The sequence below is a fragment of the Coptis chinensis genome, chromosome 7 (genome assembly GCF_015680905.1).
Source record: "Coptis chinensis isolate HL-2020 chromosome 7, ASM1568090v1, whole genome shotgun sequence".
Classification (NCBI taxonomy): domain Eukaryota; kingdom Viridiplantae; phylum Streptophyta; class Magnoliopsida; order Ranunculales; family Ranunculaceae; genus Coptis; species Coptis chinensis.
The window spans coordinates 69,766,247-69,783,030 of record NC_141462.1 but is presented as its reverse complement, the minus strand read 5'-3'; the positions used below and the strand labels follow the sequence as shown (position 1 = coordinate 69,783,030).

Here is a 16,784-nt window from a genome sequence, read left to right as displayed (position 1 = left end):
TGCGCCAAAAGTCAATAACAACTCTTCCCTCAAAACGATTTTATCAAACCGACCTTAAATTTCTCATGCCATCGTGAGGACTTCCACAGATCCAGCTGAATAGTCTGTGCAACATCGACTCGTACCATCCCACTATGTTCATCACTTATATGATATAACACCGCTATCTAATTATCTTCATGCTATCCTTGGCGAAAATGGATGTACAACTAAATTTTGTGAACTGTGATACTCTTGATCACGTTAGGCAATCCATGAGCCTGCGACATAAATAGAGATACATAACTTAGGGAAGCAATAACTCTACGCTAGCATACACGGTTTCAAACAAATGAAAGCACGCGACTCGATTTGAATGGTGCACTGGTAGCTCTAATAATAGTGCTAAAAGCAACATCTAGAAAAAGACCTGCCATCTTTCCCCGAGGAAACCATCCAAGATCCCCACCCTTCTTTCCTGACGGACATTCTGAATATTCTGATGCTAGCTGAAAATACAAAACAAAGTAAAAATCTCAGTGTTTGTAAATTCTCTTTATTTTAACAATCGCCCCACTTTCGTTTTACGATTGTTTACAATTCAACAGATCCAAACTCATCACCACAAATCATCATATGAGCAATGTAGAATCACCAAAGGCTTGCTATTTTAGACAATTAGTAGAATTCATATGATTATCTTAGTTGTTCGCACTTGATATAAGAGAAGCGGCAAGCTTTTCAAGCAATACACACACACAAGAAAGTGATGAAAAGAGTTCGAGATGTTCTCGTGGTACCTTAGTGGCTTAGCATAAGTGATAATCACATCATTATGGATAATTACTTGTCCGGCGAAGGGATAGTATCTAATTATGAAAACTGATCTGGCAAAGATTATTTGCCTTTGTACACGATCTCTTCATCATCCACGCATATCTTTGGATTACAAAGACATCCGAACAGTCTCCTATGCCCCGCCACAGATTATATAACAACGCGTCACATAGTAATAACAATTTTCTAATAGCTAAGTGTGAAATATGTTGTCCTCATAAGAGTGGCAAGTTCTTTTCTACTTGGCAGTGTAAAATTTTGACTAAATTTTAGTTAATAGAATGCAACACTCTGTAGGAACTTGGCAACCTACATAATAAAAGGGCAAGGGCAAGGGTAGTTTTTCTTTCCTGTAGGAAGGTAGATGTGAAGAATAATTGGACATACCTGAGTGATTGCAGGAGTTCGATAAGAAAGTGCTCTTGGTGAATCCTCATCAGAAGAGCTATCAGAACTGCTTGCATCTTCATAAACATCAGAGTATGTGACTCAACATCACTTCGAGGGCCATTACCGTCTGTCTTAGATTGATGTTGAATGTCTTCTTGCAGTTGCAGAAGCTGGAAAGCCCCTGGATCATTTTTATAACACTTAAGGATTTCATAACACTTAAAATATGACATAACCAATTATTCAAAAAGAACGAAAAGAAATAAAAGAATATGCACTATCAAATTAACCATAATATCCAAAATTAATTTTCCAAACTACTAGAAAATCTTAAGATGGTCATAAAAAAAGGAAGGCAGGCATTTGAACATATTTTCAAAATTATTGCACATTACAATCAACGACGTGGTTCTAGCAGTGATCTCAAATGAGGTTGCTCTGCAAGAGTAGATTGGAAGTCTTCTGGTTCTGGTGCTTTTAGCTTGTCCACTTTGTTAGTCATTCGCCTTGGTGAATGTATGACCACCCACCAATCAGGATATTTCAAATCCCTCGAATAGAATACTTGATTGGCTTCTTTGGCACAAATGGCTGGCTCATCTAACATTTTGTTGGAACTCTTGAGCCGATTAAAATTTACCACCACCAAGTTAGAGTCTAGGCATAACTTACATCCATTGGTCTTATCTTCCACCCTAACCCAATCACAATAAAATACCACTTCCTTGAAATTTGTGTAATTCACCTCTAGTATCTGTTTGATGACTCCATACTACCTAGCAGACGCATCGATATGACTTTTATCTTTCCTACTTGATGTAAATGTAGTAATTGCACTCATGCAAACACCACAGTCTTGCGTAAGAACGGTTTCATCGTGAGACTTAGTAGAAAATACATAACCATTGATGCGATACTTTCGAAAAGTTTTAGCTTTGAACAATGACCCTCTAGCAAATAACCACAATTCAGATGAAGTGTCGCCATTCTCCAACAACTTCAGAGAAAACAAACCACAATTCAAAAAGTGAAAATAACATAAAAACATAACTTACTATTCTAATTAACAAATACCTTATTATATAACCAATCGATAAAATCTGTTTGTATCTCTACTTTTGTCTTTGTTATCCCTTTTCTGCTGCCTCGGGAACTAGATTGCAAAGACTCACGATACTCACTACAATTTATTCAAATAAGTTAGTATATATGTGTGAATTTATTAATAGGGAAGTAAACATTCATGCCAAAAACTAACACCTGTAGTGATCATCAAGTCCATCGACTTCCAAACGGAAAAGTAGCCATCTACGGATTTGTACAAATTGCTCCTTCGACAAAATCACATCTTTACCTTCAAGCACAGAACCCTCATCGCTATATTCATCTAGAAACACTTGACCATTGGTTTTGTGATTCTTGGGCTGTGAATTTGGAATGTACTCCATTGCATACCTAACAGACTCTGAGACAAGATACGACTCTGCAATCGATCCTTCAACAAATCGTTTGTTACTGGGTATATCTTTGCACTCTTTCATTGACCTAATTAAGTGATAAACCCATGAATGCATTTATTAATTTTATTTAAAAGCAAGGAAAAAAGAATTGGGATTGAAAGAAGGATTATTTACCGTTCAAACGGATACATCCAACGATTTTGAGCTGGTCCACACATAAATGCCTCATCAGCTAGATGCACAACAAGGTGAATGCTAATATCAAAAAATGATGGTGGAAAGCACTTTTCCAGCTCGCACAACGCCTCTACAACCATGTACTTGGCATCTTGGATTTCTTTCCGAATTACAACTTTCGAACACAAAAGGTTAAAAAATAAGCTTATCTGATGAAGAGCTTTCCGCAAATTAGGATGAGTTGGAAAAACATGTTGAAGTAGCACGGGCAAAAGATATTACATAATCACATGATAGTTGTGTGACTTCATTACAAGCAAACCAGGTGGATCAAGACTGACAATGTTACTTAGATTAGATGAAAAACCTGAAGGGAGCCTCAAAGTTTTCAAAGTTTTAAGGAAATTCATCTTCTCTGCTTTATCTAGGAAGAACGGTGCTGTAGGTTTAACTTGTGTCCCACTTGCAAGGTCAGTTTGCATCCACTGATCCCGGTGTATGCCAAGTTCCCTCATATCCTCTTGTGCCTGGACTATATCTTTCGATTTGTCTTTCTTATTAAGGATCGTGTCTAGTATGTGCTCTGCAACATTCTTTTCAATGTGCATCACATTAATAACATGACGAACTTTGTGATAGATCCAGTAAACAAGGAAAAACAATATGGACTTTCTATACCAGGCCGATGTAACTTTATTACCTTCATTGTTGTCAACCACAATTTGACCACCTCTCTTCCGCTTATGACCAGGTTTATACTTCACATAACTCAATGTTTGCAAAAGTACATCGCCATTTAATCGTTGAGGAGGATTTCTACGCTCTTCTTTCTTGCTACCCACTAGCCCTAAGTACTTGCCGTTCCTGAACGGGTGATTGCCTTTAAGAAATATACGGTAATCTAAGTATACATTTTTCCTACTAGACTTCAAATATATGGAAGGAGTATTGTCACCACAAACAGGACAAGCTTTGTAACCATGTGTTACGCAACCCACTAAGTTTCCATATGCAGGCAAATCATGGATACCCCACATTAGCATAGCCTTCAAAGTGAAGTTTTCTCTTTTGTTCATGTCATAAGTCGGCACTCCTTTCCACAACTCTTTCAACTCATCGTACAATGGTTCAAGAAAAACATCGATGTCTCCTTTTGGTGCCTTTGGACCGGGTATAAGTAAAGACAACATCCTAAACTCTGCTTTCATGCACATAGAAGGGGAGATTGTAAAGGCACGGTGATAACAGGCCAACAACTATAATTAGTAGATTGAATGCCACGTGGATTAAACCCATCGGTTGCAATTGCAAGCCAAACATTCGCATACTGCTCATTAGCAAAGTTTGGCCACTTTTCTTTACAAATTTTCCACTGACCTGAATCAATTAGATGACACATATAAGCCGCAGAAGTTTCTGCTCGTGCATGCCATGTCATCTCTTGCGCTATCCACGGTATAGTATACAACCGCTTGAGTCTTGGAATTAAAGGAAAATGTCTCAGTACCTTGTTAGGCTCCTTGGAATTCTTCTTCCCTTTACTCCCCTCCTTAACTTTAAACCTTGGTGCTTGGCACTCGGGACATTCTGTCAAATCTTTGTTCATCTTCCAATATAAGATATAATTGTTCTCACATGTATGAATGCATGTAGCCTTCATCCCTAAGTCTTTCAACATCTCCTTCATTACCGGATACTTCTCAGGGAGGGTGTTACCTTTAGGCAACCATCGCCTCAACAAGGATAAGAGTACTGTCATACTAGTTCCAGACCAACCAAATTCTTTCTTTACATTATGAAGTTCTACAAGTGCTGAGAGAGTTGTCTCAAGACCTTCACATGTAGGATACAATTTTTCAGTTGCCTTTTTCTTATAATCGTAATACCTCTTTCCTAAGTCTGGTTCAGGAACATAAGGCTCATCAAATTCAATTCCCAAACTGTCATCACCTGCCACCGCATCACCGTGTAATCCAAAAGCAGAGTCGACAAAGTTTCTCATCCCAATCCCGACATCCCCAATGGTTTCTTCCTCAGTGTCCCCCATCTTAAAGCCATCATCATCCGAGGTTTTTTCTCCAATATTTGCAACTAATGGAGGATGAACAGCAGCGTTAGATAAGTCCTCACCATGTAAACTCCATACACGATAGGACTTCTCTATACCTTTTGAGATTAAATGGTATCCAACCTCTTTATACGTCAACCAATACCTATTCCGACACTTCTTGCACGGGCAAGGACACTTCTTCCCGCCCAACTTCCACTCTACAAATTTAAGAAAAACCTCAACTCCCAATGAATAGACTACGCCGCCTCTTTCGTTTTCACTCATCCATTCTTTGTCTATTGGTTTTGACATTCTATACTATATTTAGACACCAAGGGAAATAATGATCAGCATAAATAATAGACAATTAGCTATCCAAGTACAACCAAAAAACAAGAAACAAACGACATCATAAATATAAATAACATAAACTTTATATATATAAAATAAAAACCAAATAAAACCAATAAGTCCAATAAGTCCAACACGAGCGCTAAATACAAACACGTTTAAATACTACGCAGCTCGCAAGATAAAACCAATGCATAAATGATATGGAAGTTATGATTCTAATCATGCATAATTACTAGTTCATTAACCCCCATACTGAAATGAGCTCCATACTCAAACCTATATAATCCAATTTAATCTTTGTCTATTTTCGATATGATTTAACCTTACTTTTGAAACAATGTCGCCTAACATATCACTAGTCGTTCATAGGATGTGCAAATTATACAAGCATTGTCAGAATTCAGTAGCAACCTCTTATTTTATCATCAGCATTGCAAAATATAAACTCGCATAATACAACAATTCAACCAAACTAAATATTCAAGTGTGCACAATAATGATATATCTTTCTCAACAGCATCGCAGAGAAAAAAAAACTGGAGAAAGAAAACTACTTCAACAACTATATCTAAGATAACATCCAGTACTTAAGATTTCAAAAGATTTTAAATTTCAGCACTTGACAATGTGTAACTCAATACATTGAGTACAATACCAGAAATTGTTTGTGTAACATAGAGTTACCATCATCATAAAATATAACAGGAACAAAACATGTAATTTATTCTAAAAAACAAAAACATAAACCGTCGATTAAACCCCCAATTTACCCCTCTCTAACAACAACATGAAAATTGTCATAATCAAATAGGAACATATCTTTTAACAACATGTTTCCCAGCAGCAATAGCACTAGCAACCAAACCACCAATAACACCAGTAACAACCGCAGTTCTAGGACCCGATGCAACTTAATAAAAAGCCCCAGTACCCAAACCAGCTAAAACACTATTCAACAACTATATCTAGATTCATTAAACAAGATAGACTCAAAAGTAGAGTGAGCACCGATTGGAAGCTTACTGAATTTTGAACTTCCACTTTTGATCAGTCCACTCCGTTACCAATAGTCCACTGGAATTCTACAAATAATTAAACCAGGAGAATGAGAGAGAGAAAGAAAAAAATTGATTTTTCAATCGATAAAAAAAAACAATATGGTAAAAATTGATTTGACGAATCGGTAAACAAATTGACTCGAAGTCGAAATCGAGAGAGTCAACTCACTAACCTGGGGTTTTAGAAAGTTGGAGAAGTAGAGAAAGAAACCACAAGACCGTTTCACAAGATTAGGGTTCTTAAGAGAGTTTTTTCTTTTGTTTCCTTCCTAACTTAAAAACGGCGAAATTAGAATTGGCTAATTAAGTGTTAGCCGAAAAAAAAAGGGGGAAAGAATGAAAAAGCCAAGCGCGTGACCAAATACTGGCCCGCTTCCGGTTTTTCTTTTCTTTTTCAAATTATTTTAATTTTGTTGCCTAATTTTCTACTTTTCTCACGGATATAAGTGTTAGCATATCCAAGAAAATTGTGAAAATATTATTATATTATAATTCAAGATTTTAAGTAACACTTGCGGTCATAAGTAACGGATATCCGTTACTTATGACCGCAAGTGTTACTTAAGTAATAGTTATTTCCGTTACTTATTGAAAATTTTCCCTGTTACAAAATAGCAGTTATGGTGTAGTGAGAATGTCTGATTCACTTCAATCTTGCTCTGGGTCAAGCAGCACCCCTGTTCTACAGAATTGTCATATACTCTGCCATACTGGCCAAGAGACATGGATTCGTTCTGAATCGTTGGGTGTTTCAATATTTTTATGAGGTCCGCCATATTCGGGACCAATCTTACTACTACCTCATGACCAGAGACAAGAATTCTCCTATCGTCTTTTTCGAGGGAAAGCAGAGCGACGAGGGTTGGGCTGATCACCACCTTCGAGTGTTGGGTGATGCGTGGGACGTTCGTCCTCTAGATGTTGATGGTGAGCCAGTTGGGATTCTTGTTCCCAGAAAACACACTCATGCTCCAACCAGTAAGTCTATTTTCTTGTGAATTTTATAATCATCATAAGAGTTTTTCGACTGAGTTCTTTTACTATTCTTCCTTAGATAACTTTTCCCCCTGGAACTAATTAACTGCAACTGATGCTGCTACGGTGGATTTCACCAAGAAGATCCCCAAGGATCAGAGGATGCCCTCGGTGATAGTTCCTGACCCCACCCATTTATTTGAATGTTTCAACATGTCTGCTGAAGAACTGCTGGCACTTGCCCCCGGCTTTTCCCCTTTTGGGATAAATACTATGAATTCTGGGCGCACAATACTTCCTCCTCCTATGGATCAGGATGCTAGAATTCTTCCTCCTCCAGTTCAGGATGAATTCTCTTTGAGTACTAGAAGAAGAGGAAACTGCAAAGAGAAGAGTTCTATGGCAATCTCCAAAGATGCTGCAATATCGGGTTCAGTTCAGGAGCCTGCTATCAGTGATGATTGTGTGATCACTGGCGGGAGGGGCCTTGAACTGCCTCATGAACTTCTGGCTGCTAGCAATTTTAAGAGGGAAGTACGTGCGTCTAATCGTTCAAAATTGAAGAGAGATGATCCTACTTTTGCTTCTGATATTGCTCCATCTGGTAAGAAAACGAAATTTTCTTCCTCTCTCTATGAATGAAGAAACACTTTTTAAGGTTACTGTGAGTATTCCCCATTATGGTAAGTCTTTTGAGAAAGTAGATGTACCCTTACCAGTTCCAAACCCTCCTATAGGTTCTGAACAGGCGGTGCCTATGTACTTTTTACTATTGATCCTTCCCTCCCCGATAATCAAAAGGGGAAGGGCGTTGCTGAGACAACTACCGTAACTATTGCTCTCCCCTCTCCTCAATTTGGCAATAGGAGGAGGGTGAGTGACGACATTCCTTTCTTGCCACAATCTCCAGATTCTCCTGAAAGGGAGATGATCGTGGAAATGAGGCATTGGGGACGAACTGATGAACTTCCCGTCACCAACAAACACTCAGTTAATGATGTTGATATCGCGTTTGGAGTTCTGGAAGCTGCGCGACTTTCTGTTGATAAAGCTGAGGCCAATTTTATCTAGCCAAGGTAAGATTTTTTTCTCTGTACCATGTCCTGTTTATCTCATTGTGTTACTTACACATTATATATTCTTTTCCAGTTAGTGAATAACTTTTTGGCCATGAAAGAACCAATCTTTGTGGCCTCAGCCGACATAGCCACTGATGACATGGCTACTGGTGAGCTGATCTGGGCGAAAGAAGCTGCTGAGAAAAGAGTTGAGGAGCTGCAGACCCAGGTTGACCAGCTTTTGGCAAAAGAGAAGAAATCTGATGCTGGTTTCAGGAATATGAAAGATATGATCTCCAACCTCCGAAACTCTCTAGATAAAGCCCAAAAAGGAGTTGCTGATGCTGCCTCTTGGAAAGTGAAGTTCTTGGAATTGCACTCCCAATTCACCACCCTACAAGCAAAGCATGACCAAGTCCAAGGGGAGGTTCACCGTAGGAATACCGAGATGAGAACCCTTGGCCAAGCCATTACTCATGCCAATGAATTCATGACAATTTATGAGAGGGCTCTCAAAGAAAAGCGCCTACGTTTTGAAAAGAAGGCTGGTGAGCTCTTGGCGGAGACCTCTGAGTTCTATTCCAAAGTGGTGTAGGAGGTAAAAAAGAGATCAGCTGAAAATGCCATTCATTTTGCTCTGAGAGTACTTGATGTTTATGAAGAGTCCTTCAATACAGCCAAACAAGTTAAGTTTGAGGAAGCTATTGAGGCTACTGGGTATGTTTCTCAGTTAGATGATCAGGGGCGGGTGACCAACTAATAATCGTAAAATAACGCGTTTCTATCTTAATGAATAGTGATTTTGCTATGAATAAGAAAACTATATTATTCTACAATTAGATCAAAGTTTCTACTCTCGTTTATCATGCAATATGGTGGAGTAAAGATTTCGTTCCACTCCTAATTATTTAGACGTAATAGTTTCAATAGTTTTAACAATTCTACACATATCAATGAGAGCAATGGATTGTAATTTTACTAATATGATAAAAATAACTAATTACGAAGATTTAATGGTCTAGTTTATACTAAGACAATTTATTACGAAGATTTTAGTTGGGAAGAAGGGATTAGAGGGATTTGATATTTACTTAGATAAATTCCTAATATGCTAGTGTAGATTATTGTAACCCTAACTAATAAAAATTAAGTATTTGATCCCTAACTATTCATGCATGGCATCTCTAACAAAATAATAATTAACATGAGAGGAAGTTTAACCCATTCTCATGGTGAATAAATTAACCTCTAGAATGAAACTCTTGAATAAGCAATAATTCTAACTAACACATCAAGTCTTCATCAAAGTTTCATCAAACCCCTCTAATGGAGGTTTAGCTAAGATTCATTAGACCATCATTAATAGAAGAAGAATAAGACATAATGAAGACAATAACAATAACTTGGTTTTATTAATGGAGGCTAGGTTTTAGAAACAATAATTAGGTTATACTAAAGAGAGAGAGAGAGAGAGAAAAACTAATTTAATTAAGAGAGTTCTAATTAATATGAAGGAATATAAGAATTAAAAACTAAGTATTTAGAGTTATGCCTTAGTTCTCATTTTATAGGAGAGGCCTCGGTTTACAATTTTGTGCATGGGATTTGGAGCTATGTTTTGGGTCATTAAATCAAGCTCAAAACCTAATTACTTAAGTCCAAAAAGGGTTTCTCTGCTGGAAATGATTGCAACAATATTTTCATTTTCTGATTGGATCAAGGCTTGGACCATTAGAAAGATCTTTCCGAGCCGGTCGTTTTGACATATATTAGGCCCAATTCCGAAGTCTGAGTTCAAGGATATAGCTTGCGGAAGTTCTGTTAACTTTTCTGCTCTATTTCTGTCTGCGTTGACTTTGACTTTTCAGCTTTGATTGGGCTTTAAAAAGGTTTTTTCTCCCTGAAACTTGGGATTTAACCATATAACTTATTATCAACCAATCTTTGCTCATTTCTCTTACAAAAGTGACATATTTCTTCACATATTTGACTCTAATACCTGAAATACACAAAAACATGTAAACAATACTAACTCTTATTTATTATAAACATAATTGGTCTAAATGTAATATTATTAAGGGGTTAAAACTATAGTTTTGGGCTCTTATCGAACCCCTCCCAAACATCATTTTGCTTGTCCTCAAGCAAATATGAGAAATTAAAATAAGTGACCAAAAATGAAGTTCTAACTAATCTCGGTTCGTTGAGTGCGATTGCATTTACCATATGCAATAAGACTTTAAACCACTAGAAATTCCCTAGTGAATGAGTTATAGCCTCGTGAAAGTTTTCCAGAGAAAGTACTCACAACCTTTATCTATACTACAACGACTAAGAAATAAAAATTATTGTTTCCTTATTTATTCTCATATATCTATACATTTCACTAGCAATGAATACAGAATAATCAATTAGAAACCTAGGCTAATACCTGCATAATAATCAATCATCTACGGATAAACATATATATAATGAGCTATGCTATGAAATGCAATAACAGGTTTGTTTCTGAAACTTTGGAATAACATCCTTAAGTAGGTCCTCACAAATATGTCAAGACAAAAACACTCTGATTTTTCCACTCTAGTGCGTAGTGGGCACGCTTTACCTTACAAATTTAATGACGTACAAGGAAGCCGAAGTCTATCAAACACATTTGCCATTTACTATCACACTAACCTATTCCTAATTGAGCTAGAAGTCTTTATTAGGTGTTGCGGGGATTAGGTGATGGTTTAAGAATGAAGGAAATGAATATTCAAAAGGATAAGTATGAGATAATAGAGTCTTCAAAATATGTAACTAGAGAAAACCTTGTTCTTACTTTGCTTCTACACTTTGTTTCCATCCTTAGCATTTTTTTTTTTGGCTTTTGACTCCTTTGATTCTGTTTTTGGAGTTCTAACTTTTTATTTTATTTATTTGGATGAAAACTTTCTTTTCTTTTCTTATTTGAAGCAACTAACAAATTCTTGGTTTTCCACAAGTATTTCTCTTTTTCTTTTCTTCATTTCATCTCTATTTTCAGACTCATTAAAAAATGGGTAGGCTAATTTATTTTTATTTTGTTTTTGTAAAAGGGTAAAAGATTTGTGGTTTATGAAAAGGCTAAAGAAAGGCTCAGAGGGGTAACTAGCCAAAAATAATTTCATATAGGTTTGAATTTCTGGCTATATCGATCCAAAAAGGGCCTAAATTCTCACTTAGGATATGGTATAATGATCAAGCAAGTGGACGTGTGATTTCTCTATTCGGAATTTACTTCTCCCTTGTGTCATTATATCAAATATTTCACTCATATAAGGCTTTAAGGCTATATTCTCACTGGATTTGTAGAATAAGTACTCTAGCTTAGATTTTAGAAACTTACTGCTAATACAAACATAGATGCTCATGCAATATATTTATGGAAAGATGCATATTAACCTAAATATTAACCTAAATTTCTAAAACCTATTTTAATTTAAGAGCTAAAGTGAAACTTCTAGACTACTATCATTACAGAAAAAGAAACAATACCAATATTCCTAAGTGCATAGTATAAATATTTTTTATTATTTTATTATTTTTCATTAGAAAAAAAGTGCATATATATATATATATATATATATATATATATATATATAAATTATCCTAATGGTTTCTATGTCACCCCAAACAAAAAACAAAAACATGCTTTGTCCTCAAAGTATAGAAATAAGAATGATAGAAAATACCATAGAAACGCGTGAAAATTTTAGAACACCTGCAAAACAAATTTAGAACATACTAATATAGATAAATAAAAATAGACGCAACTCTATATGAGTTCCACCCATTATGGGAATAATAAGAATTAAATTGCTTAGGACATAAACAAACACTAACAGAAAGTTAAAGATACCTCATATCCAACATTTAAATGTTATCCTCCTATTCTATAAAGAAGTGAGGTTCCTTTGCATCCAGCCAAGCCATGATAATTTGCCAGGCCTTACACCATGTATCATCAACCCTTGCTAACCTGTTAGGTGTTACTCGGTATGATGGGGGGTAAGGGGCAACCCAATGAGGTTGTAGCCTCCATCTCGGCCAAGTCATAGCACGAAAAGATCGTATAATGCAATTGGTGGGTCGCATAATATCAACCCCCAACCCAATCCGTGTAGTGGAATGTGAAATTAGGAAAGAAACATACCATGATGCGGCAAACTAAGACAGGCATAAGAAGGTACTTATGCTTCATATTATGGGCTCGTGCTAAACTAGACACTAAGGTCTGGGGAATGTCATATAGCATACGTCCCTCAGCTAAAGCAAAGAAGACGTCACCGGTGGCGTTATTCACAGAAGAAAACCGCCATTCCCCTAAGATATTCAGCATGATAAAAAACATAATAATGCCTACGTTAAGGGACATGCTACCAAGGGCTACATTAAGATGCCCTTGGTCCTCTACACGAAAAATCCCCGCCCCATAAGTCTCTTGGAAATACTCATAGTTATAGAGGTATATATTATTAGACATATAGCCCCATGAGTTTCGGGGAGCTGGCATATGCATCCTAACAGCAAATGCTACCAAAAACTTGTTTAAATCCATTGTTATATCATCAATGGCGACAGAGAACACTTGTTCCCCATCCGATCGATAAATGAACTTACAATGATCATAGAAATAAGCAGTAAGTTTAGGGGAATAAGAGTCATTGGCATCCTGACTACACAATCCTGTCGCGGAACTAGTATCCATACGTGTCACTCTCGAGCAATTCATCAAAGGACTGCTCTGGCATGATTATAGAAAATTTCATATCAACAATTACAGTACTAGACTCCTTGAAGTGAGTGCAGAAAACCACAGAAAAAAGAACTGGTGGTATGTTAAGGTGTGTGAAGCGTCTTGGCTTTAAATAGCCTTAATTTGTCGAGACGGGCGCTCTCTCTTCTGAGAAAAAAATTGCGTGATAATTGAACCGAGGGCGCGGCTTTCAGTATTAGTGCAAATAGGGGGCGTGCGCCCTTTGATTAATTCTTGTGTGATGGAAAATAAGGGTGCAGTGTGAAGTGTAGAGCAACCCATGTATTTATATCACACAAGTTTCTTAATCTAAGTTCCGCAAGTTGCCCAAATTGTGAAGGCAAGATGATGGAAAAAGAAAATTTTTCTAAAACCAAAATTAGAAATAGACGAGATGCAACCTCGGAATTCAAACCGATAGCTTTTCGGTTGGAATTAAAAATAGCAATCATCCAATTTCGAAACCTTAAGGTTGCACAAACCAAGAGTATCTAATTCTAGCTATTTTCTATTAGCATGGTGCGCATACAACCGATACTTTATCAAGCAGGCAATAATATTTCGAAAAAAATCCATGGATATGATTAAACAACACACCCCCAAACAAGTTGGAATGGTGGGATTCACGATAAACAACATAGCAAATGCCAAAAATTAAACCAACTTTAAATTTAAATAATAAACAAACACAGAATTCAATATTAACTACTTAACTACTACTAGGAAAAAAAATAAACTAAAATAGGGAAATATCTTAAAAATAATACAAATGAACTAGCCATGCACTGAGGAAGGTCCAGAACCATCCGTCCTATGTCTACGACGCTCACGCCTTCCAGAGCCAAAAGATGAAGAACCATTGTGAGATGGTCGGCGTCGTAGAACTTCTTCTTGAAACGTGCGTTGTTGCTCCATTAAAACATCCATGGCTTCCCAACACTCCTTATTAGTCAGAGCGATATTCTCCATATTATCCTGGATATCCTGGTGACTATCACTGAGCAACTGAATATTCTATTGCAGCTTAACTTGGTTACTGATAATGGTACCCTGCCTAGTATGAAGGGCCTCACAGAGGTCATCAAGGGAACATTGGCCTGTTCGAATCGTCTCATACTAAGTATGGAAAGTTCGCAGGGCCCGGTGAAGTAAGGAGAAACGGGCTCTATTAGTAGTAGCCAACTCCAAAGCTCCTGCATCAAAACAGGCAACATCGTCTTCCTCCTCCGACTCCTTTTCAGCAGCCAACACCTCAAGCATATTCCAATATTTCTAAACACACTCTCTATAAATCCGTGCATTCTCATGCACCTTCAACTTAACCTTACCCAAACCCGGCACACATCCCCACAATAACATTATCTTCGTTATCAAAACAGAGAAAGCGGCGGTAGTACCACCAACTCCGATAATCTAATTAATCATAAACTCAAGCAAACAAAACCCATACCTTCTATTCTGCAGGGTCCATAGAATGTGCAGACAATTCAAATTGATGCCACTGGCTTTCGTGGTGGCAATGACGTTCCTACCAACCCACTGAGCCACAGCCAGCTAGTTCCTTCTCAGAGACGACTGACGAACACAATGCGAACCCGCATTGTAACGTCTTTCCAAGACTGTCTCCATCATCAGCGGTCCTATACCCTAGAACTGAGATTGCTGCATTATGATTACAACATTTCTTTCCTTAATGCCAATTATCTCTGCCAACCTCCCTATAGTTAATTCCCTATGACCATCATCCAAATCCACAAAAATTTTATTTCCTTCAACCTTCTTGTTCCTGTAAAAAGACAAGACCAAATCCGGATAGTAAAAATCCTCAGTCGAATACCACAACCCATCCTACTTCCTAATGCGCATTTTTGTATAAAAAAACGGTGTAAACTGAGCACTGATAAAAATTTGCTCGGGAAGGATTTTAAGGGTTTGAGGATTCATGATGATTTGGAATTGAAATTTTTGGTTATGGTGAAGGTGTGTTATGAATGAAAATGAATCGGTTCAAATTTTGGGGGCAGCTGTGTAGAGGTAAGGGCGCGGGCGCGCTTTGATTGGTCTTTGCCAGAGGGCGTGCACGCTCAAGGTTTTTCAAGGTCAGTAGGTGTTCAGTAATGGAGGCGAAAAAAGAAGAAGAAATGCGTGGGGGTTTTTTTTTTTTTAAATAGGGGGTCACGTGTGTGGCACATGACCTGGTAAGGTTTTTTAGCTTTCGGGCCCAAGCCCAAAACAAATAATATATACCCATCCTGTCCCATGCCTCGTATATCTTAAAACTAAAATCTCTGATTTGTTAACGGTCCGATTTTTACGAATAAGCTATAAAAATGATTAGCATAGAAAATGCAATCCAATGATCTGTATCAAACTCAAATCTAACAGTAGTTGACATATAAGAAAATGAAAAATGCCTCAAAGTGCGTGAATGACATAAGTTATGTGATCAAAAGAAATCTAAATTTATAGATAGTATCAACCAGAATCAAATTACGACTAAATGACATAAACAACAAGAATAAGAAGCTGAGCGATCAAGAAAGGGAAAGACCAACACCCCACTCCCAAACAAATTCTTGAAAACAAGGTTTAGAAAATTCGTTTTAAACGTGGGTCTTTTAAAGTCAGATTCCCGAGACTTGCTAGATTACTGTTTATAGGGTTTTAATATTTTTTATTCTTTATGAATAAAGTTTAATATAAAGGAAAACAATAAAACAATAAATACATAAATCACTCCATAGAGAAACATGACTCAAAAATCGAAAAAACATGCAAGAGTGGAAAGTATGAATTACGTTAACTGTAGACTTAAGATCATGTACTTACAACCACACACTCCAAAGGGAGGGCCCGGTTACCTTAATGGTGCACTTACCAATATATGAAACTGAAAGGAAATACACCAAACCTCAAAGGTTAGTCTTCATAGACAGGATCATGTAAAAGGACATTCTCCACATCTGGGGACATTAACTCGTGCAAATATTTTAATCATTGGCCATTGACTTTAAAGGTATTGTTATCCTTGAGATTTTCCAAGGTGATTGCCCCGTGAGGGGTGACTTCAGTAACCAGAAAAGGACCAGACCAACGAGTTTTTAATTTCCCCGGGAAAATGTGCAAACGTGAGTTGTAAAGCAAAACCTTTTAACCAACTACAAACTCTTTACACAAAATCTGTCTATCATGAACACATTTCATGTTAGCTTTATAATCCTTCGCGAGATCATAAGAATCGCTACGGAGTTCTTCAAGCTCATTTAATTGTAATTTACGCTTGACACCCGCCTCATCAATAATCACTACTACAGAAAAGCTCATATACCACTGTTATTTACAGTGGTAAAAAGCCTTTAGCCATTGTTTTTCATACCGTGGTAACAACCACCGTGACAAATACTTCTAACAAAACCGTGGGGAAAAGTACCTCTTATATACCAAAGTAAAACAATTGGTATTAGGATTTACAAACCGTGGTTAATAGTCCGAAAAGTTTGGTCTTATATTTACAAACCGTGGGGAAATAGTGATGATATATACGACGGTTGGATACAAACCGTAGGTTATATAAACTGATTATACCTCGGTTCTTATCAAACCCGTGGTGTATAGTCATTACAAACCGTGGGTTATATAAATTGCTTATACCTCGGTTCTTATCAA

The 16,784-nt window shown here is 37.1% G+C and overlaps 1 protein-coding gene across 1 annotated transcript; it reads right to left on the bottom strand.

Moving 5' to 3' along the window:
- Positions 1 to 4,047: 4,047 nt before the first annotated feature.
- On the bottom strand, positions 4,048 to 5,205 carry LOC147488619 (uncharacterized). Its single transcript, XM_086574434.1, has one exon. It carries the CDS (start codon positions 5,203 to 5,205, stop codon positions 4,048 to 4,050), a length of 1,158 nt encoding a protein of 385 aa, XP_086430560.1.
- Between the last annotated feature and the right edge of the window lie 11,579 nt (positions 5,206 to 16,784).

What these genes read in the sequence shown, in the direction of transcription:
- LOC147488619 (XM_086574434.1), bottom strand. Translation starts at nt 5,205, where the DNA reads ATGTCAAAACCAATAGACAAAGAATGGATGAGTGAAAACGAAAGAGGC.